At 35.2% G+C, this 22,103-nt stretch overlaps 1 protein-coding gene and 14 non-coding genes across 15 annotated transcripts in view; 1 reads left to right on the top strand and 14 right to left on the bottom strand.

The window, feature by feature from the left end:
* The window catches only part of EcR (Ecdysone receptor), a 171,069-nt gene that overhangs the window by 37,652 nt on the left and 111,314 nt on the right, over positions 1-22,103 (top strand). The window contains exons 2-3 of the mRNA XM_075313932.1: positions 5,692-6,844; positions 6,945-7,114. Coding sequence (XP_075170047.1) covers positions 5,994-6,844; positions 6,945-7,114 — 1,021 coding nt within the window. The 5' untranslated portion in view covers positions 5,692-5,993. The remainder of the gene's footprint in view (positions 1-5,691; positions 6,845-6,944; positions 7,115-22,103) is intronic.
* On the bottom strand, positions 447-520 carry TRNAN-GUU (transfer RNA asparagine (anticodon GUU)). The gene has a single exon. It is a non-coding gene; the product is annotated as a tRNA-Asn (tRNA).
* On the bottom strand, positions 822-895 carry TRNAN-GUU (transfer RNA asparagine (anticodon GUU)). The gene has a single exon. It is a non-coding gene; the product is annotated as a tRNA-Asn (tRNA).
* On the bottom strand, positions 1,158-1,231 carry TRNAN-GUU (transfer RNA asparagine (anticodon GUU)). The gene has a single exon. It is a non-coding gene; the product is annotated as a tRNA-Asn (tRNA).
* TRNAN-GUU (transfer RNA asparagine (anticodon GUU)) lies at positions 2,314-2,387 on the bottom strand. Its single transcript has one exon. It is a non-coding gene; the product is annotated as a tRNA-Asn (tRNA).
* Positions 2,711-2,784, bottom strand: TRNAN-GUU (transfer RNA asparagine (anticodon GUU)). The gene has a single exon. It is a non-coding gene; the product is annotated as a tRNA-Asn (tRNA).
* Positions 3,018-3,091, bottom strand: TRNAN-GUU (transfer RNA asparagine (anticodon GUU)). The gene has a single exon. It is a non-coding gene; the product is annotated as a tRNA-Asn (tRNA).
* TRNAN-GUU (transfer RNA asparagine (anticodon GUU)) lies at positions 3,322-3,395 on the bottom strand. The gene has a single exon. It is a non-coding gene; the product is annotated as a tRNA-Asn (tRNA).
* On the bottom strand, positions 3,590-3,663 carry TRNAN-GUU (transfer RNA asparagine (anticodon GUU)). Its single transcript has one exon. It is a non-coding gene; the product is annotated as a tRNA-Asn (tRNA).
* On the bottom strand, positions 3,942-4,015 carry TRNAN-GUU (transfer RNA asparagine (anticodon GUU)). The gene has a single exon. It is a non-coding gene; the product is annotated as a tRNA-Asn (tRNA).
* TRNAN-GUU (transfer RNA asparagine (anticodon GUU)) lies at positions 4,265-4,338 on the bottom strand. The gene has a single exon. It is a non-coding gene; the product is annotated as a tRNA-Asn (tRNA).
* Positions 4,623-4,696, bottom strand: TRNAN-GUU (transfer RNA asparagine (anticodon GUU)). The gene has a single exon. It is a non-coding gene; the product is annotated as a tRNA-Asn (tRNA).
* TRNAN-GUU (transfer RNA asparagine (anticodon GUU)) lies at positions 4,986-5,059 on the bottom strand. The gene has a single exon. It is a non-coding gene; the product is annotated as a tRNA-Asn (tRNA).
* Positions 8,637-8,708, bottom strand: TRNAD-GUC (transfer RNA aspartic acid (anticodon GUC)). Its single transcript has one exon. It is a non-coding gene; the product is annotated as a tRNA-Asp (tRNA).
* TRNAD-GUC (transfer RNA aspartic acid (anticodon GUC)) lies at positions 10,451-10,522 on the bottom strand. The gene has a single exon. It is a non-coding gene; the product is annotated as a tRNA-Asp (tRNA).

Genomic DNA, 22,103 nt, shown 5'->3' on the forward strand with positions numbered 1-22,103 from the left:
TTATCTTATATCTAAATATTCAATATATCAGCTAATTTAAAGACTGTATAAGTATTTAATTATTGGAGTATGTTTCTGAAATGAACGGTTTTGAAAGCCATTAAAAAGTGTACAGCTACAACTTTATTGAAACAAACAGCTAAAAAAAATTCATATATTTTTCATAAATAATGATAAAATAAAAAAATAGTTTGACACATATTTTTGATTAATTTTAAATAAATTTAATTTAAATTAAATTTAAATACCAAAAAAATGTTAAAAACGTGCTAAAATAATAAAAAGTCTTCAATTTTATTATTTTTTTTTCAGTGTAGATAGAACAAACCAATTTTTGATTAATTGTATGTATATTAATCAAAAATTTTGTTTGTTTTCATCAAAGTGTAAATAAAAATTAATTTAAACAATTTAAATTTTTTTTATAAAACAATTTAAAAAAATTGCGCCCCCGGGTGGACTCGAACCACCAACCTTTCGGTTAACAGCCGAACGCGCTAACCGATTGCGCCACGGAGGCCATAAACAAATTCTGGCCAAAGTGTCTACAAGAACTAGCACACACACATGCACACACATTCTCTACGCTGCTTCATGCATCATAACAGCTGAGCCATCATATCGCTCTTACATACTGTTATGTTCTCTTTCTCTGACCATAAATAGAACAATACTATGTTACCATTACAGCTGGGTATATTTGCACTATTTTTAAATGCGTTCTTTTCTTTTTATTTATAATTGATTTTTTTTCATAAGAATAAAGGTTTTTATTAATAATAAAAAAAAATAAAAATAAAAAAAAAATTAAAAAGTTATTGCGCCCCCGGGTGGACTCGAACCACCAACCTTTCGGTTAACAGCCGAACGCGCTAACCGATTGCGCCACGGAGGCAGATAACAGAACAAAGGACAAAAGGAATATTTGAAATGATTTGCCCTTTGGATTTTGAATCAGAACAACCCTTATTAATGTTTATCCAAAATGTTTTAGCAGTATTATAGGGGGTTGCTGCTTTTATTCAATACAAGTAACCCTTGATTTTATGATAAACTATTTATTCTTAGTAGAATAATTCTTGAAAACATTTCTCTAATGTGATGGAAAATTGTGCATGTTGTAATTATTTTCGAAATTTTTAACAAAATAATCAATCCGCCCCCGGGTGGGCTCGAACCACCAACCTTTCGGTTAACAGCCGAACGCGCTAGCCAATTGCGCCACGGAGGCGATGTTGCGCATTATTTTCAAATTTGTAATAGAATCAAGACATAATCACATCATAATCGAATATAATTTGCAACATTGGAATTTCACTCTGATATCTTATTAATTTTTTTCTAACATAAAGGCTTTCACTCTAGAAGATGAAAATCTTTTCCAATCATAATTTGCACATATTTAATAAAATTATAATCGTTTTCATATACATATATTTAGTGTTTTGTTGGAAAAACCGAACATTAAATTCTGGATTTCCAAGAAATATATAATGGGAGAGAAAGATATATAATGATATATAATTTAATAAGAATTACGTTTAAGTCAAAATTATGTGAACCTGTGAGAGAGATACAGAGAGAGTATGTAAAAGAGAGAGCTGATATTGAATAATATTCTATACGAAACTAATACAGGGATGATAAATATCATTCTTGAAATTGTTTCAAAAAGTATTTTTTTGGAACGAAATGTACTTTTTTCAGTATAGACCTTTCATGAAAAAGGTCCGCCATGATCAAATGGCTAGCATGCCGGCTTGACATACAGTTTGAGTTTGTAGTTATTTTTATATCCTGAAATTATGCTGTATAGGTGAAAAGTCTAACATTAAAAGAATTAAAACCAATAATTAAATTGATAACAATGGACATTAAAAACTAAGCTGTCTTAGCTGGTAATGGTCATGTCTGTCTTATTCTGAAGCAGACCTTTATATTTTACATTCTCTCCATAGACAATCATCCACCACAGTATTTTGGGCGTTAACAAATAACATTTTCTATTTGATTTGAGAGAAATGTCCCAATTGGTGTCAGTAAGGCGAAATGATATTGACTAGCGTTCATATTTTAATTTATGAACTTAAAGAATGTTGAAAAAGGTATCAAATGTGTCACGGTGTTACCACGGTACTTAGTTTACTCAAATAGTATCAAAAAAAGTAAAAAGTGTTAACTTTATCAACCCTGGTGTAATACCGAAAGAGAGAGAGAGAGAGAGAGAGAGATTGTGTGTGCTTGTTAAAGAGAGAGAATTCGTTGTGCCCAGTTTGCAATAAGATTCCATACGGAAATTAAAAAGATAGGGTACGCCCCCGGGTGGGCTCGAACCACCAACCTTTCGGTTAACAGCCGAACGCGCTAGCCAATTGCGCCACGGAGGCGGTGTAGCAAAAAATTATAGTTTACAGCAAGTAAGAGTCACTGGAAGAAATTGGTGTTAAGGTCTACTCGCCCTCAAAATTTACAGATAATTCAAAAGCTCAAAAATCTGTTTACAAAGTAATTTTTCAGAGACCCTATAATACAAGTCAATAATTAAAGAAATTTTTAGAGCTGAGAGATCTTTGAGTCCGATCTTATCAACCAGCGGTGAAAGATTCCATTGGATCCGACGATAAATTGTCCCCAATGTATTCCAGTAAATTTTCTGATTCAATTGCCCTAGAATATTTTGAAATTCCTTTACTAAACCAAATAAAAGATCCGCCCCCGGGTGGGCTCGAACCACCAACCTTTCGGTTAACAGCCGAACGCGCTAGCCAATTGCGCCACGGAGGCAATATATCCCAAAGGTCCACTAATTTGATGAAAAATTTAATTAACACTTTGAATTATCAGAACAAAAATGCTTGGAAAAATAAAACTGAAGTTCCAATGAACTCCATGAATTATCCTTTTTTTGGCTCATATCAATTTTTCCATAAAGCGGATAACGATCCAGTGGATCCGAAGACCGACTTTGGTCTTCAATGATCGAAATTTCTATAGTTTCACAAATAAAATAGTCAATGCGCCCCCGGGTGGGCTCGAACCACCAACCTTTCGGTTAACAGCCGAACGCGCTAGCCAATTGCGCCACGGAGGCGATATATCCCAAAGGTCCACTAATTTGATGAACAATTTGTGTTAATTTGAATTATCAGAACAAAAATGCTTGGAAAAATAAAACTGAAGTTCTAATGAACTCCATGAATTGTCCTTTTTTGGCTCATATCAATTTTGCCATATAGCGGATAACGATCCAGTGGATCCGAAGACCGACTTTGGTCTTCAATGATCAAAATCCCTATAGTTTCACAAATAAAATAGTCAATGCGCCCCCGGGTGGGCTCGAACCACCAACCTTTCGGTTAACAGCCGAACGCGCTAGCCAATTGCGCCACGGAGGCAGTAGATCTTATACGAATACAATATTAAAACATCGTGGAATAGAACTTTCAGAAAATAAATCATTCGAGATATTTAGAAATTGGAACTTTCCAAGAGTTCCTAGACAGAACATAAGATTTTGGTAAAAAAAAAATCATCTCTCTGCGCGTTATATAAAATTTGAACCCATATTAATTATACAAAAAGCTATATTCGCCCCCGGGTGGGCTCGAACCACCAACCTTTCGGTTAACAGCCGAACGCGCTAGCCAATTGCGCCACGGAGGCGATACGTATATGCCAATAGTCCACTACTGTAAATAAAAATTTGATTATCAGAAAAAAATGTTTCGAAAATATTTTGCAACAGAAATTTTAAGCTATATTTTACCTAAGTAATCCTACACCAAGATCAGAAGTTAATATTAATAATAACGATTGAGTGGATGCGAATAGACTTTGGACTTTAGGATCCATATCGGGATCCAGTAGTCCCAAGATAGAGTTTTGTTTTCAATGACCCGCTTTCGAAATCTCTAAAGTCTCACTTAATAAAAGTTTCGGTACGCCCCCGGGTGGGCTCGAACCACCAACCTTTCGGTTAACAGCCGAACGCGCTAGCCAATTGCGCCACGGAGGCGATGTAGCCCATTAGAACACTGCAGTCATTAAACATTTGATTACAAAAACAAAAACTGAATAATGAAGGTCTTAACTTTCCAAGTGTTCTATATCAAGGTCAGAGTCAGAACTTCTTGGATTATCAATTTTTGTGGCTTAAATCAATTTTCACCATATAGCGGATAATTATCCAGTCAATCCGAAGATAGACTTTTGTCACACAGTAGTTTTCGAAACTTCTATGGTCTTACAAATAAAAGATTTAATACGCCCCCGGGTGGGCTCGAACCACCAACCTTTCGGTTAACAGCCGAACGCGCTAGCCAATTGCGCCACGGAGGCGATTTAGCCCATCTGTACACTGCAATCATTAAAAATTTGATTGAAGTTTGAACTATCGGACAAAGGTACTTTGAACATAAGTCGTATTAGAAGATTGAAGTTCTACTCTTCCCAAGTATTCCTAGGCCAAAGTCAGAACTTCATGGATTATCCATTTTTGTAGCTTTAATCAATTTTTATTATATAGCGGAAAATTGTCCAGTGGATCCAAAGATAGACTATGGTTCTCAATGGTAACTTATAATTTCGAAATCTCTATGGTCTTACAAATAAAAGACTTCATGCGCCCCCGGGTGGGCTCGAACCACCAACCTTTCGGTTAACAGCCGAACGCGCTAGCCAATTGCGCCACGGAGGCGATGTTTCCCAATGGAAAACTTTGGTTATTAAAAATGTGATTCATGTTTTGAACTATCAGAAAAAATGGTCCGAAAATATATCTCTACAGAAAATTTAAGTTACACTCTCCCAAGTGTTCATATAGCAAGATGAGAACTTCATGGGTTATTATTTTCTGGCTTGTTTCGATTTTAACCATATAGCAAATAACGATCCACTTAATCCGAAGATAGACAAATAGATTTTGGACTTCAATGCCTACTTATAGTTTCGAAAGTTCTATAGGCTCACAAATAAAAGATTCCATGCGCCCCCGGGTGGGCTCGAACCACCAACCTTTCGGTTAACAGCCGAACGCGCTAGCCAATTGCGCCACGGAGGCGATGAGGTCCGGGCATTTATGAAATAGCCGATCAATACTTGAGCATTATTGAAAAATATGCTCTGAAAATCTGTCTTCCGTCTAAAAGACTTGGAGCAGCGAAAAAACTTAGGTATAGTGACAGTCTGCTATTTCAGGCTCACTTAGATTATTCAGTCCATTGTGATACCATAGTGGCGAACGTCTTTCTTATCACTGGGTGTTCGATGGTGTTGACTACAATGATCCTATAAATCATTGTATCAAACATCCTTCATTAGACCTGCAGCCAGATGAACGTGTAAGGCTACTAGGGGCACTTTGTCCATTTAACTGACGAGGGTGTATGTCCACGAGTGCTGCAGCAATACGACAACAACGACATTCAACCCTTAGCAGCATGAAAAGTAGGTCAATGGATGACTATATATATGCCCCATACCCAAGGAGACGAGAAGAGCATGCGAGGCTGATGGAAGGTGGATGCCATAGAATAGAAGAGCAAAAAAAAATAGAATTCCAACATATTAGTTATGTGGGGGTGGTGGGAAACCGGTCGATTGAGGAAACGGGGATTGCAAAAGTTTATTTTATGCCCCAATATTTTTTTTCGCATTTTTTCTCTAACAACGTTTTTTTTCATTTCTTTTTAGTCAACATCTTCGCCGGAATCCATTGTAAACAAGTGCAGCAACGAATGTGTTCTCTCTCAAACGGCTTGTATCAAAAGATTGCCTCCACAAAATAGACTTGTGTTCACCATCATCATCAGCATAGTTGCCCTCTACTGAATTTGGGTTAAAAGACCAAAAGCCAAGGCCAAAGTGATTGCAAAGGGTGCCGAAATTACGGGCACCATTTGAGAAAAATGTAAACAAAACAACTCCCAAGCCTCAGACCTTAAACGCAACAACATTAAAGGACGACTACAAAGTCGGTCTCTACAGCATTTAGGATGAATTTGTCCTCGATGATGTACCGGCTAAATCATGCGCAAGGACAAAAGCTGTCGTTGCCGGAGCAACAACAACAAACGCAGCAGCAACAACAACAACACCAGCAACCACAACAAACCTCTCACCAGCAACAAGCAATACCCAGTCACATATTGCTACAACAGCAATTGGATGCTGCTGCCACCTCAGCAGCCCTGGCCGCCAATTCCTCAGCGACAGGGGAGAGCAATGTTTTCATAGCAAACTTTTCTGCACCAACATCAGCGGAAGCGGATAATGGCAGCATTGGTGGTGGTAATAACAGCTCACCAGCACGCAATCTCCTTCACTTGCAGCAACAACACGCCGCTCGCCAACTGAATACCACAAGCAATATTGTCATTAGTTCGGTAGATTCACTCACCAGTGCTTCCGTCGAGGAGAAACTAAAGCTTTTAAAGACTGCCATTAAATCGGAACCTGTGCATGACATTTCCACTCATAGCAACCCCAGCCCCGCCGCTGCTCCCAGTAATCTAAGCAGTAGTGTCACTGTGCTAACCAACAATTGCAAAGAAGAGCTGATTAGTTTGGCAGCATGTTCGGCACTGGCGAACATAGTGCCTTCATCGGCGGCACTCAAAGGCAATACATTGGCATTGAAGAGCTCAGTGGGAATCGGGGCAAATACAATCAGTAATCCAGCAACACAACAAGTGACAATTACTGCGATTAGTAGTGGTGGCGCCGGTGGTGGTGGTACCGGTAGTAGTAGCAATAGCGGCAATGCCAATAATAGTGGAGGGGCCGATATCTCAGCTGCCAATGGCAATATGTCTTTTGTACCCTCAAAAAGAGCCCGTTTGGAATTGTAAGTATAGCTCTCTCTCTCTCTCTCTCTCTCTGTATATATACTTTATTCCATTAGTAGGCATGGATCCACAATGATTATATGTTTCTTGTTTTTCCAGGAGAGAAGAATGGATTTCAACACCTAGTCCTGGCAGTGTACCTAGCACTGCTCCTCTGAGTCCATCTTCAGCTTCTCAAAATCATATGTATGGCGCCAATTTATCCAATGGCTATTCCTCACCAATGTCAGCGGGTAGCTATGATCCATTTAGTCCAAATGGCAAGCAAGGTAAGCTATGAGAAGAACATTTATTATAGATTTGTTAATTGTATATTTTGGGGGGGGGGTTCAACTTTCTATCTAAAATCCATGGGAAGAGTTAATATTTCCGCAATTACCCCAAAGGAAGGCCAAGAGATATGTATTCCTCTAGTTGTATTGGAATTGGTTTCATTCGCAGTTTATGACTATCAGACCCTAGAATCAGGGAACTTAATCTGGAAATCTATAAAAGATTGTAAAACCTGCTGAAGTGAGACCATGTGTCAAGTAGAGGAAAGTACCTCACCCAGAAATCAATTAAATTTGTTAGAATTACTTCTTATTCAGCTTCTCCAATCGATTATTTTTATAAGGGTATGAGATTTCTAAAACGAATTATTTTGGTCTCAAAACGCATGTACTTCAATAGACTAGAATCTCCAATTGAAAACAATTCAATCTGCAATGGATCGAAATCAACTCGATTCTTTGCACATTAGATTCTATAGCAAAATTTGACCCAAGGGAAGTATGGAAAGAGGAATTCTTATAGAATGAGTAGTTTTTGCTGGGTGATGGCTAAGACACAGAAATGTTTCTCACTTCTAGTCCACATACGTAAATAGCATAGCATTAAATCGGCCCATTAGGGCCTATATTATTCGAGGTTTCAAACTATACAAACCATGTCATAAATGGGTCTGATGGCGCTTAGACCTCATAGCCCTACAAATGAAACGGAGAGCATCCGGAGTAGCTTTAGGCCTACCAAGATTAGTTTTGAAAGCGGCATGGTAGCATATTACTTGTTCTTCCATTTAAAGCGAAGGTTTTTGATCTGGGAAAAAACAAATTTCAAGGTAGTTTTGAGTAGCCATTTATATATCGAATATCTAGAGAGTTGTGAATCTTTAACTTGGCAATACCTAGCTACCTTATTTCCAGTTATTACCTATACCTTTTGGACTCTCTAATGGTCGGTAATCAATTAATATTTTAATTAATTTGATAAAAAAAATTACAGAAGATTCCATTTGCTATACTCCATTCGATAAATATCAAATTTTAAGTTAAAATTAATGGCACTTAAAAATGTCTAACTTCGTTATTGGAAAATCTATGATTATATTCCCTTTTTTGCTATTTGAGGATTAAAACATGATAAAAGGAATTTAAATATTTTAAAACTACTATTCAGTCAAACCACACTTACATAAATTGTTTCATGTATTGATGGATACTAATCACTATACTATCGAGAATACAACGTAACACAATTTTACATTACAACAAATCAAGTGAAATATTTGCTAACTGCAGTAATAAATTAAATTTAAAAATTCTATATTTATAACAACAAAAATTAATTACGAACATTTTAAATATAAATAAAATAATATGAATATAATAAATAAAATAATATAAATAATTTAATATAAATATAAATAATATAAATAAATTAATATAAATATAAATAATATATATAAATTAATATAAAAAAAATAATATAAAGTAATAAAATAAAAAAAAAATAAAAAATTTAAACCATCTCCCCGACGGGGAATTGAACCCCGGTCTCCCGCGTGACAGGCGGGGATACTAACCACTATACTATCGAGGATGTTGAATTACAGTGAACTAAACTCAATACTTATAGTACTTACCCCATCAGAAATAGCATACACAACAAAATGCTTACCATACAAACCAAAGCTTTCTGTGTGATTTCTAAAAAATAACAATAGGTGGCGTTGAGCATCAATGTGGCAAAGCTAAAAGCTCTGGACAAATTTTTGTTGTGCTTTCACTCAACACAGAGCCATCTTTGGACTATTTTTTGTTTATGTCTTGAAAAAAGAAAACTTTTCTCATTCCATAAAATTTACTTTAGGATTGTGTTAGAATTTAGGTTTTGCGTGTTTTTGGCAAAAGGAGGTGGGGCAAAACAAAAAGAGAGACCCCAAAATATTTTTTTTGGGCATACACAAACAAAGAAAAGCCTCAACACCCACAGGATAAAGACCTTCTTGGATGAACAAAAAATAACAACGTCAAGGACGTTGTGGAACAAAGAAAGTCTGGCACCCACAGTGAAATGGAATACACAAGAATGAACGAACGTAGGTTACTCCCTCCAAAGGAGCAAACAAGTGAGATGTATATATATTCTAGAACTTTACAGGCTGACTGGCTTATCTGTATATATATGTGTGTGTGTGTGAATCCTAGCATATACATCCAATTGATATGTGTATAAACATTGTGAAAAAGTTGAAGGTCACCAGACAGACGTCGTCTATGTCATCACGTTTGTGTTGCCTTCATGGAAAGGAATCTCTATCAAAAAAAAAAAACACAATATTTGAACTTCAACAAAGTAGGTTTATGGGTTGGGGGTAGACTCAGTGGATGATGCCTGAAAATGGCTGAAGACCCTTATTGTCATTTTCTCCCTGACCCAGACCATTGAAATTACGTTGTTCTGCTGGTCTTTAGCGGGAATTGGAAGCCATTTGTTTTCTTCTTGAGGTATCCACATACACTCACGCACACACACAACCCAATTGTACATAACGTGAATCTGTGTTAGAGGTGCTGATAGAATTTTAAGGGTATGGGCCTACCACATTGTTGTTAAAAGCATTCGCCCACATTTTGCAAAAACAGATTTCGTCCTTGTTTTTGCAACATTCGAGGTTATTTTCAGGCAGTCAATCAGTTATATGACGGGGGGTAGTAGCTATCAAAGATATTTTTGAGCTGTATATGTATAGTAGAAATCTCCATTCTGCCTTCGTTGCTGGATGATATTTGATAAATTTATAGGTTTTGGGTGCGCTTGCTTTCACAACACGCGCAGTATAATATTCATACATAATATATATATTTTATATTTATTTTTTTTTTGTTATACATATATACATTGTTTTATACATATTTACGTCTGGAAAATTCACAGCTTACAATGTTGTATAGATTGTTGCCTGATTTTAGGGTTTTATTAAATTAAAGAGATGGGCAATAGGAAAATATCTTTAATATGTTTCTAACAAAGGAAAATTTGTTTAAAGATATATACTTCTTTCTGGAGATATTGGAAAGGCAAGGAGTTAAGGCTTTAAGGAATATAAGATGTTTTGAGAGAAAGGCCAGTTCTATTTACTGAGAGAATTTTTATTTTTCCTAAACAATATTCAGCAACAATTAATCTATAAATTGGTAAACTCTGCAGTTTTTTTATTATGATATAAATAATTTTCTGTGCAATGAGCTATAGAATAAATTTACAAGTTTCAAATATACTAGCTACAATTGTTCACTAAAGATAAAAAATATATTAAAAAAAAAAAAAAGATTATTGATCTCCCCGACGGGGAATTGAACCCCGGTCTCCCGCGTGACAGGCGGGGATACTAACCACTATACTATCGAGGATGTTGAAAATTAGGCAACACAAATATTGCTTAAATTCACCACCATATTGTTTGTGAGAATTACTCATAATATGAGCAATGGTGGTGAATATAAAATGACTACCTCTTATACCATCCACCATAGAACGAATGTTTATATACACTGAAAGAAAAGTTTTCTATTCTGTTAACGCCAAAAAGTTTTTATTTATAAAAGCAAATATACTAGATTAGAGGCCATCGTTGCTACGCCTGTAATAAATTCGTCTTTTTGTATACTTAAAGAAAGTGCTCTATAATATTTGTTAAAAATTTAGATCCGAGGGAAATTATTTTTTCTTTTGTGTTTGCGAATCTATTTACAATCTATTCAATTTAAAGAAAAGTCCTATACTCGAAAAACACTAAAACTTCCACTTAATCTCTAAAGATTGTTTTAGATATACTTAAACCCATTGAAGAATATCGTTAATATTTTTGCCATAAATTCGGGATTTCGAGGGTGGACTGATAAGTTTGTATTACAAACATTTTAGAAAATTGGCGAATTACTTTTGATTATACTTTCCATTCAATTTCCAACTTTTCTAAGACATCAGCAGTGACAGTGACAATGACTGGTATTTGTGTCAAGCGAGAGTACTTTTTCTAAATTTGAAAACAAAAAGGAATTGCTCGGTCCAGATAAGGAGAATGCCATGGATGGGACATTAGTGCATATTTTTCAAACGGGATTTTTTGTCGAAGCCGATGTTCGGCAAAAAAGCAATAATCGACCGAAGCTGAACCTTCTCAAAAATTTATTAGCATATTTTTATTGAACAAAGGCAAAAAAAAAACAACAAGAAAATGTAATTAAGACCAATTCTTATATATTCTCTTAGAACTTACAGACTTTTTAGTAATCAAAATGCACTAATTTCATATTTCAATGGCAAAAAAGGATGTTTTGTACATTTTTTCCATTCAAATTGATCTTTGTTCCGAAAACAGACGTCCATCCTGTACTGAACAATTGCTCCCTGGCCACACTTGACGTTGGAACGCTTAAATATTTCATTGCTGTTGTTCTTAAATGTTGAAAAGGATGCCGAAATCCGATTCGTGGCCGATTATCGATTTTTGGTCGAAAGCCTAAGCTGAATTTAAACGTGGTCGTACAAGCATTGAAGATGAACCACGTAGTGGAATTCCAAAAACAGCAACAACAACAGAAATTGTAGCCAAAGTGCTTGATATGGTATTAAATGACCGACGAATAAAAGTGCGTGAAATTGCTAATATCAGGGCATCTCAAATGATCGAGTCCATTTAATTTTGCATGAAGAACTACAGATGAAAAGCTTTCTGGAAGATGGGTGCCGCATTTGTTAACAGTCGATCAAAAACGCATAAGAATGAACATTTCTCAAGCTTGTTTGGATGGTTTTAAGCGAAATAAAATGGATTTTAAGCGTCGTTTCATAACTGTTGATGAGACATGGGTCCACCACTATACTCCAGAGACAAAAGAACAATCCAAACAATGGACTGAAGCTGGAGGAAATGCCCCAAAGAGGGCAAAAACAATTCAATCGGCTGGTAAGGTTATGACAACGGGACTTTGGGACTTCAAAGGTATTTTATTGATTGACTATCTGCAAAAGGGTAAAACAATAAATTCAAAGTACTATTGCAACCTTTTGGATCAATTACAAATTCGAAAAAAAACTTCCTGGCTTACAACACAAAAAAATAATTTTTCATCAAGACAACGCACCAGCGCACAAGAGTGTTTTAACAATGGCTAAAATCAAAGAATTAAAGTACGAGTTGCTTGACCACCCATCTTATTCTCCTGATTTAGCTCCCAGTGACTTTTACTTATTCCCAAATCTAAAAAAAAAAATCCTTGCTGGCAAGCGTTTTACCTCAAACGAAGATGCAATTACAGTGGTAAACCACTATTTTGAAGACCTTGAGGAAAACTATTTTAATCAAGGGATAGAATTGCTAGAAAAGCGTTGGACTAAGTGTATTGAAGTTTCAGTAGATTATATTGAAAAATAAAAATATTTTTGAGAAACTATTCTCTTTCATTGATAGGCTAAGAAGTTTCCGAACCGCCCTCGTAAAGGGTGATACGGTCAAAATTTGGTCAAGGGAAAACGCGTGTAAATCGGTGAAATCGTTTATTTAAAAAATCAAATTAAATTTCTTTTCCAAGTTCAATTAGTATAAAATTCAGGAAAAATATTCAGTTAGGCTTTCGCTTTTCCAAATCCGAATTGCCGGGCCTCACGCTTGACACCTGCTATCAGATTTTGTACAGCCACCTTCTTCGCCGCAGAAAGCCAGTTTGCCTTGAGCTGCTGCTCGTCCTTAGCAGTTTTTTTGGTCTTCTTTAGGTTCCGCTTGACAATAGCCCAGTATTTCTCAATTGGGCGGAGCTCTGGGAACCACCTGCACGTTGTTGGCGGCGTACCACACCAAGGCCTTTTTACCGTAATGGCAAGATGCCAAATCCGGCCAAAACAATACGGAACAACCGTGTTTCTTCAGGAAAGGCAGCAGACGTTTATTCAAACACTCTTTCACGTAAATTTCTTGGTTGACAGTCCCGGAAGCTATGAAAATGCTGCTTTTCAATCCACAGGTACAGATGGCTTGCCAAACCAGATATTTCTTTGCGAACTTTGACAGTTTTATGTGTTTGAAAATATCTGATACCTTTCCCCTTCCTTTTGCCGTATAAAACTCCTGTCCCGGAAGCTGCTTGTAGTCGGCTTTGACGTAGGTTTCGTCGTCCATTACCACGTAGTCAAACTTCGTCAGCATCGTCGTGTACAGCCTCCGGGATCGCGCTTTGGCCGTCGTATTTTGTTTATCATCGCGATTTGGAGTCACTACCTTCTTGTAAGTCGATAGTCCGGCTCGTTTTTTGGCTCGATGCACGGTTGTAGACGATACACTTATTTGCGGCATCTCGGAGAGAGAAACTACCGGCAACTCTCTTTGTCGTCTCAGCGGCTTTCGGTTTTCGATTTCCCCCCGATCCAGACTTCCTGGCTGTCGACAAACGTTCCCCAAACACTTTAATTACATTTGTAACGGTTGATTTGGCAACTTTTAGCGATTTTGCCAGCTTTGCGTGCGAGTAACTCGGATTTTCGCGATGCGCGAGCAAAATTTTGATACGCTGCTCTTCTTGCTTGGACGGCATTTTGACAACTGAAGAGTGAATTCCAAAATCAAAATAGGAGCAACATTCTACACACACACACCTTCAAAATGAGGGGTGTTCAGGTTTTTTAAATGCAAAATTTAAAGAAATACGTCAAGTTTATATTGACCAAATTTTGACCGTATCATCCTTTAAATGTTGATTCATAAGCAGATATGTTGATCGAACTCCCATTTTTTTCTCGAGCATTTAGAAGAGGATTTTCATAAGATAAAAATTCGATGACTCTTTATACCCATAATTAATTCTGGCAAGGGCTTATATCGGATGATATTTTGATGTGTTTTGAAATCTTCATCGTAGTGTACTGCCATAACAAAAATTTCACTTTTTTTTTTAATTTTTAAATTATTATGGATTTTCTACAGCAGAGCCCATTCATTTACTTTTTTTCAAAAACAAAAAAAAATGTCCAAAAAGGGTTGATGATTTTTGTGGGGAATTTTAATTTATATTGGGGATTTTTGGGGACGAAAGCGTCCCAATTTGGCGACAAGAGCCAGTAAAAAACTGGCAACACTGACCACCTGGTGGTCAGTGAACTTTCTTATCAATGAGTGCTTCCCGATTCTATGTTTAGCTCAATACAAAGTGACATCCTTTTTATAGACAGTTTTCCTTAATACCAAGAAATGTAATTAAATGATGGATTTTATTTCAACTATTGAAATCTACACTATAATTATAAGACATTGTCTTGCTGTGTAGAAATATACAAATAAATAAATGATTCTTTTATAATAAATTGTTTCGCTTGCTCAATTTTAATACAACATTTTTAGTAATTTTACAAATTTATTCTCATGTCTTTATTTGGTATTCAAAGGCCATCTCCCAAGTTACCTCTACAAAATGAAAAAGTCGCATATTTTTCCAATCACCAATTGTTTATGAAGAACAAGTCATCCATTTTACTTCATTCAAACAATCCAATTAATCTTAATTGCTTTCATTTTCCTTTACGATAAAGTTCTTACTTTAATTGGTTTTCGAAAATAAACACAAATTTGGGATGGGTACTAGGTACGACGAGTACATCCATGACGAAACAATGTTGCACTTTCCAAGTGCGATAAGTGACCATCAGGGTCAATTGGATACTTTGAGTAGCCCATGAAGGTTTATCATGTCGCGCGGCAAAGAAGTCGCAAATGCAATAAAAGATATTTCAAATTAGATAACAACAATTTGAGTGGTTCTTTGTTTTTCGCTTCAAAATAATTCTAATAATGATTATCAACAACAGGAAGTGGATCATTTCTCAGGAAAGAATTTATTTCAGATAGGTCTCTGGTCTATCTGACACAGACATTTCAAAGAATAATGACAGCCATACAAATAAGTGGGACAGACATCAAAGATATTAAACTTAAAGCATTAACAAGACCAAGTTTGTATATGTATTTTTGGGAGAGAAAGAGTGTGTGTGAGAGGGAGAGGAGTTGGAGAAAACTTTGTATTTGTATATGATGCATTTCAATTTCAAGGACAACAAATTTATTTGTGGCTATCCTCCGGTGAAGGAAACCAGTTCCCATTGACCGACAAAAAATTATCACGAAAAAAAACACAAAGCTCCTGATACTCTCGACATAAGACACCTTTTTTTGGGAGTAGAAAAAATGAACAAATTTTGCGAATAATGGCATTTGGCCTATATATGATTCCAGGTAAACTTATTTGTTTTTGTATATACGAATATGTACCTATTAATAGCAAGGGATTACATATAATTGTGTGTGGACTCAATGTGCCCCTTTAGTCCTTAGACCATATCTCATACAACTGTAGTCAACGATGGAGTTAGATTTAAAGCCATCGATGGTTGATTGTTTTTTCCCAGAGGTTTAACCCTTAATAAATAATGTTTGCGAAAAGCAGCTGTTGTTGTCGTCCAGCCAAGGCAGAGACACATAAACAATCGGGTAATAAAACCATTTTTTTTTTCGCTATACTAAATTTGTTTCTTATGGCCTGGCTAAAGATGTTAAAGCATACACTATAATTGTTCTTATTGAGTGAGAATGAAAACCGAATATGAGGCCTAACAAAAGGCCCTGAATAAGGACGAATTAGCATGCTCATTTGCTGCTCATGAGAATTCTCCAGATAAATGTGATTTAGCCATGCTGAATAAGGGTTTCTATAACCCAAATTAAATCTGCCTGTCTGTACATGGATATCTATAGAGAAAAAAACATTTTAGTTTGCCTGAATAAAGTTTTCTGAAGAATATTATTAATTCAGCTCTGCTGAAAAAGATTTTCTTATGAAAAACTAAGGGCGTTTTCGTTTCGCAAAAAATATGTTTTCCCTCATTGCATTTTCGCCCAAATTATAGTGCCATTCCAAAGTTATTGTTAATTCATAATAATGTGAGGGATGCAGGATCCAAAATCTTTGACAGTAGCCTTCATATTTAGCAATAAATTTCGAGAATGATGCACCTTTTTTCCCAATCGAAATCGCCATAAGTTCCTTTTTTCTTCAAGATAACTTTAGTCCACATTGTATTAATCTGAAGGCTGAATAAGGGTTTCTTTAGAGATTTTATTGTAATTCAGCGCGATTATATAAGGATTTCTTTTGGAAAACTTTAATTTTAATTCAGTCCAGTTTTTTTTAATTCTATTTTAGCCCGGCTGAATATGGGTTTCTTTAATAAAACTTTAATTCAGTCCGACTGAATAATGTTTGCTTTTTAGAAATCTTTAATTCAGTCCGGCTGAATAGAGATTTCTTCGGAAAAACTTTGAATTAAAGTTTTTCACGGCTGAATAATGTTTTCTATAGGAAAACTTTAATTCAGCTTTTTTTCTTTAGGAAAACCTTAATTCAGCCCCGCTGAGTAATGTTTTCTTTAGGAGAAATTTAATTCAGCCCTGCTGAGTAATGTTTTATTTAAGAAAATGTTTATTAAGCCCTGCCGAATAAGTTTTTCACTAGCAAAACTTTAATTCTGCCCGGTAAATTAATGTTTTCACTAGGAAACCTTTAATTCAGCCCGGCTGAATAATGTTTTCTTTAGGAAACCTTTAATTCAGCCCGGCTGAATAATGTTTTCTTTGGGAAAACTTTAATATTTAATATTTTTAATATTTTGTTTAGAAAAACTTTAAATAAGCCCGGCTGAATAAAGTTTTCTTTAGGAGAACTTTAATACAGCCCAGCTGAATAATGCTTTCATGAAGAAAACCTTAAATAAGCCCGTCTGAATAAAGTTTTCTTTAGGAGAAATTTAATTCAGCCCTGCTGAGTAATGCTTTATTTAAGAAAACGTTTATTAAGCCCTGCCAAATAAGTTTTTCACTAGCAAAACTTTAATTCAGCCCGGTAAATCAATGTTTTCTCTAGGAAACCTTTTCTTCAGCCCGACTGAATAATGTTTGCTTTTTAGAAATCTTTAATTCAGCCCGGATAAATAATGTTTTCTTTGGGAAAACTTTAATTCAGCCCTGCTGAGTAATGTTTTGTTTAGAAAAACTTTAAATAAGCCCGGCTGAATAAAGTTTTCTTTAGGAGAACTTTAATATAGCCCAGCTGAATAATGCTTTCTTGAGGAAAACTTTAATTCTGCCCATCTGTATAAGATTTTTTTTTTTTTGAAAAAGTATATTTTATCCCGGCTGAATAATGTTTTATTTAGGAAAACTTTGATTCATCCAGGCTGAATCATTTTTTCTTTAAGGAACCTTTAATGCAGTCCAGCTGAATGATAGTTTCAGTCCGGCTGAATAAAATTTTCTTTAGGAAAACTTTAATTCGGTATAGCTGGCTTTCAATGGGAAATTCTTTAATTCAGCCGCGTTGAAAAGTCGGAAAAGCTTTTCTGTACACAAGAGAGTTTTTGGAAATCTTTAATTTAGCCCGGCTGAATTATGGAAAACTTTTATTCAGCCAAACTGAATAATATTTTCTTTAGGAAATGTTTAATTCAGCCCGGCTGAATGATGTTTTCTTTGGGAAAAGTTTAATTCAGCCCGGCTGAATATTGATTTCTTCGGGAAAAGTTTAATTCAACCCGGTTGAATAATGTTTCCTTTAAGTAAAATGTATGTCAGCACGGCTGAATAATGTTTCCTTTGGTTAAAATTTAAGTCAGCACGGCTACATAACATTTTCTTTAGGTAAACTTTTATTCAATTTTTTAATAAATTTTTCTTTAGAAAACATTAATTCACCCCAGCTGAATAACCTTATTCTTAGGAAAAATTTCATTCAGTCTGACAGAATCAGAGTTTTTTTTAGGAAATCCTTAATAATACGAATGTTGAAAAAGGTTCCCTTGTGGAGAACTTTAATGCAGTCCAGCTGAATGATAGTTTCAGTCCGGCTGAATAAAATTTTCTTAAGGAAAACTTTAATTCGGTATAGCTGAATGAGGCTTTCAATGGAAAATTACTTAATTCAGCCGCGTTGAAAAGTCTGAAAAGCTTTTCTGTACACAAGAGAGTTTTTAGAAAATACAAGCAAGCAGTAAATCATCACTAAGGCCTCCACCCAAAAACCCTCAAAATTTCACTCCAATTTTGATATCAGTCGATACAAACGACGCATACAAATCCAAATTGTATGTAAGTATGTGTGTGCATTTTATTTGTCTACCCTAAAAACGCTGTTGTCTTAATTTTTGTGTGTATACGTGCCGTTTGTGGCAGACCCACTCCCCATCTATGAAAAAAACAACAACCTTTTTTTTATTACAGCTCCTTTTGACAGAGTTTAAATGTGGTGGTGGTGGTGTGTGTGTGTGGTTTGTATGTACAAATTTACGAGTATATTTTTATGCGTGTGTATTTGTATGCCGTTTTATTTTCAAGATCAAGGTCAACACCAACCCGCACATGTTGTGCTTTCATTAAATAAAACAACAACAAAAACAACAGCAGCAAATATTAACCAAAAACTGCACAAACAAGTTGAGTTATATATGTTTTTGTTGTTGTTCTTTTATTGCATTCTGATGTTGTTTTTGCTTCTGCTGTTGATGATGCTGATATTGCTTCTCTCCGGTCTCAAGAACAAAGCCCAATCGAATGACCAATGTCAATAAATAACTGCCAACAAAGGTGCCCCCTCCACGAGCAAGAAATTAGGCGGCCATATTAACCCAGCGAATTTGTATCTAAACCTTTTTTTTTTTTTGATATTTCACAAACTTTTGCACAAAACGAAACCCTTTAACAAAAGACATTACAATACACCACCAAAGGACTCTGTTGCACCCTACATTGGCGATTAAATCATTTGTGTACAAAAATCATTATGCAATACAAAGAACAAAAGAAATATGACCCAGTTTTATATGAAAAGGGCAAATGTATTGATGCATGTCATCGTATATCAAGAAGGACTTTATGTTTACAAATGACAATAGCCGGATTTCAAAAGTTTACAAAAATTATACAAAGTATACAAAATCAATACTCGCAGAAAAAGAGTTTATATGAAAACCAAACTTTATTCTAATGTCTATTTCACTAGAACGAATAAGGGTTTCTATAGGAAAACTATTATTCAGACTGCATTTCAGCTGGGCTAAATAAGGAAAACTTTATTTCAGCCAGGCTGAATAAGGTTTCCTATAAGAAAACTATATTCCAGCCAGGCTGAATAAAGTTTACTATAAGAGAACATTATTTCAGCCGGGCTGAATTGGGGTTTGTTTAGGAAAACTTTATTTCGGCATAGCTGAATAAGGTTATCTCTATGAAATCTTTATTTCAGCTTAGCTGGATAATGTTTTCTGTATGAAACCTTTATTTCAGCCAAGCTGAATGAGGTTTTCTATAGATACATTTTATTTCAGCCTAGCTGCATAAGTTTTCCTATAAGAAATCTTCATATCACCCGGGCTGAATTGATATTTCTTTAGGAAAACTTTATCTCAACCTGGCTGAATAAGGTTTTCCTAGGAAATCTTTATTTCAGTCTGGCTGAATACGGTTTTCTATAGGAAATCTTTATTTCAGCCTAGCTGAATAAGATTTTCTTAATGAAAACTTTATTTCAGCCCGGCTGAATACGGTTTCCTATAAGGAAACTTTATTTTAGCCTGACTAAATAAGGTTTTCTATAAGAAAACTTTTCTTACAGCTGAATATGATTTTATACAATAAAACTTTATTTTAGCCTGACGGAAATAGGTTTTCTTTACGAATACGTTATTTCAGCCTGGCTGAATAAGGTTTTCTCTATGAAATCTTTATTTCAGCCTAGCTGAATAAGTTTTTCTGTATGACACCTTTATTTCCGACTAGCAGAATAAAGTTTCCTATAATAAGTCTCTATTTCAGCCTGGCTGAATTGAAATTTCTTTAGGAAAACTTTATTTCGGCCTGGCTGAATAAGGTTTCCCACAAGAAAATTTTATTTCAGCCGGGCTGAATTAGTGTTTCTTTAGAAAAATTTTATTTAACCTGGCTGAATAAGGTTTCCTATAAGAAAACGTTATTTTAACCTGTCTGAATAAGAGTTTCTATAGATAAACCTTGTTTCAGTCTGGCCAAAAAAGGTTTTCTATAGGAAAACTTTATTTCAATCCATAATTTTTCTATAATAAAACTTTATTTCAGCTGGGCGGAAATAGGTTTTCTTTACGAATACGTTATTTCAGCCTGGCTGGATAAGGTTTTCTCTATGAAATCTTTATTTCAGCCTAGCTGAATAAGTTTTTCTGTATGAAACCTTTATTTCCGACCAGCAGAATAGAGTTTCCTATAAGAAGTCTCTATTTCAGCCCGGCTGAATTGGGATTTCTTTAGGAAAACTTTATTTCGGCCTGGCTGAATAAGGTTTCCCACAAGAAAATTTTATTTCAGCCGGGCTGAATTAGTGTTTCTTTAGAAAAATTTTATTTTAGCCGGGCTGAATAAGGTTTCCTATAAGAAAACGTTATTTTAACCTGTCTGAATAAGAGTTTCTATAGATAAACTTTGTTTCAGTCTGGCCAAATAAGGTTTTCTATAGGAAAACTATTTAAATCGGGCTGAACTAGGGTTTATATAAGAATGCTTTATTTCAAGATTTTCTATGGGTAAACTTTGTTTCAGCCTGGCTAAATAAGGTTTTCTATAAAAAAAGTTTATTTCAGTCTTGCTGAACAAGGTTTTCTATAAAAAAAAACGTTATTTTAGCCTTGCTGAATATCGGAAAACTTTATTTAAGCATAGATGAGTAAGGGTTTCTATAGGAAAGCTTTGTTTCAGCCTGGCTGAATAAGGTTTTCCATAATAAAACTTTCTTTCAGCCAGGCTGAATAAGGTTTTAAATGGAAAAGTTTTTTCAGCCTTGTTAAGTAAGATTTTCTGTGGGAAATTATAATTCAGACTGGCTGAATAGGGGTTTTCTATAGGAAAACTTTATTTCAGTCTGGGTTTTCTGTAGTAAAACTTCTTTTCAGTCAAGCTGAAAGAGGATTTTCTGTGTGATTGGGCCGATTGAATAAGGTTTTCTATTTCCCATTTTTTCCTTTTCTTGTTCCTCCGCACAATTATACCAAAAGCATTTAATGCGCCACTATGCACGAATATTATTAGAGAATCTAACGTCATTTTGGGCAAGAATTCCTCGAAAATGGGTTTGTATTCTCTTCCAGGCAAATACTAATTTATGCTCATCTATCTTTTTACTCGCCCTTCAAACAAAAGCTATTTAGTTTAATCTAGGGTTAGCTTACCCGAAAATTTACTTGCATTAATATATCCCTATGTCCGTCTGAACATTTGTGCGTTAATTTATTCCGAATGCTCACGTAATATTCAAAAAAAAAAAAAAAACGGCACCAACAACTCCTTCTGTCTGTCTAGACGTTTTGGCTATGTCCAAAGTATCTAATTATCTTTTGGAATACTTAGCATTGCAGATTTTTTAACACACTAATCTCACGCAATCTCCTCACCTCACCATGCATATATGTAAATGAAACTTTAGATTTTTTTGTATCGTCCCCGCATTGCCTGATCCTTGAAATTGAGAGACTCAGTACATAATATTTATGAGGAACCAGACATACGCAGACATGATATTTAATATTTTTTTCGTCTGCTTTGCGTTCGGATATACATATAAAATAGCATTGAAATCAGTATTTAAAGTAAAGGTGTTTGAGCAAAGGTAAAATATGGTTATGCAATAAGATGAAAAAGTAAGAATTTGCTGTACAAACTCAATTTTCAAGCTTCTAAATTGAGTTTTCTATAAAAATACTTTAATTCAGTCTGGTTACATTGAGTTTTCTATAAACTTTTATTCAATCTATCTGAATTGAATTTTCTATAAGAAAAGTCTAATTCAGCCTGGCTGAATAGAGTTTTCTCTAAGAAAGCTTGTATTCAGCGTGGCCGAATAGAGTTTTCTCTAAGAAAACTTTTTTTCCTGG

Source organism: Haematobia irritans, chromosome 5, assembly GCF_050003625.1.
Source record: "Haematobia irritans isolate KBUSLIRL chromosome 5, ASM5000362v1, whole genome shotgun sequence".
NCBI lineage: Eukaryota > Metazoa > Arthropoda > Insecta > Diptera > Muscidae > Haematobia > Haematobia irritans.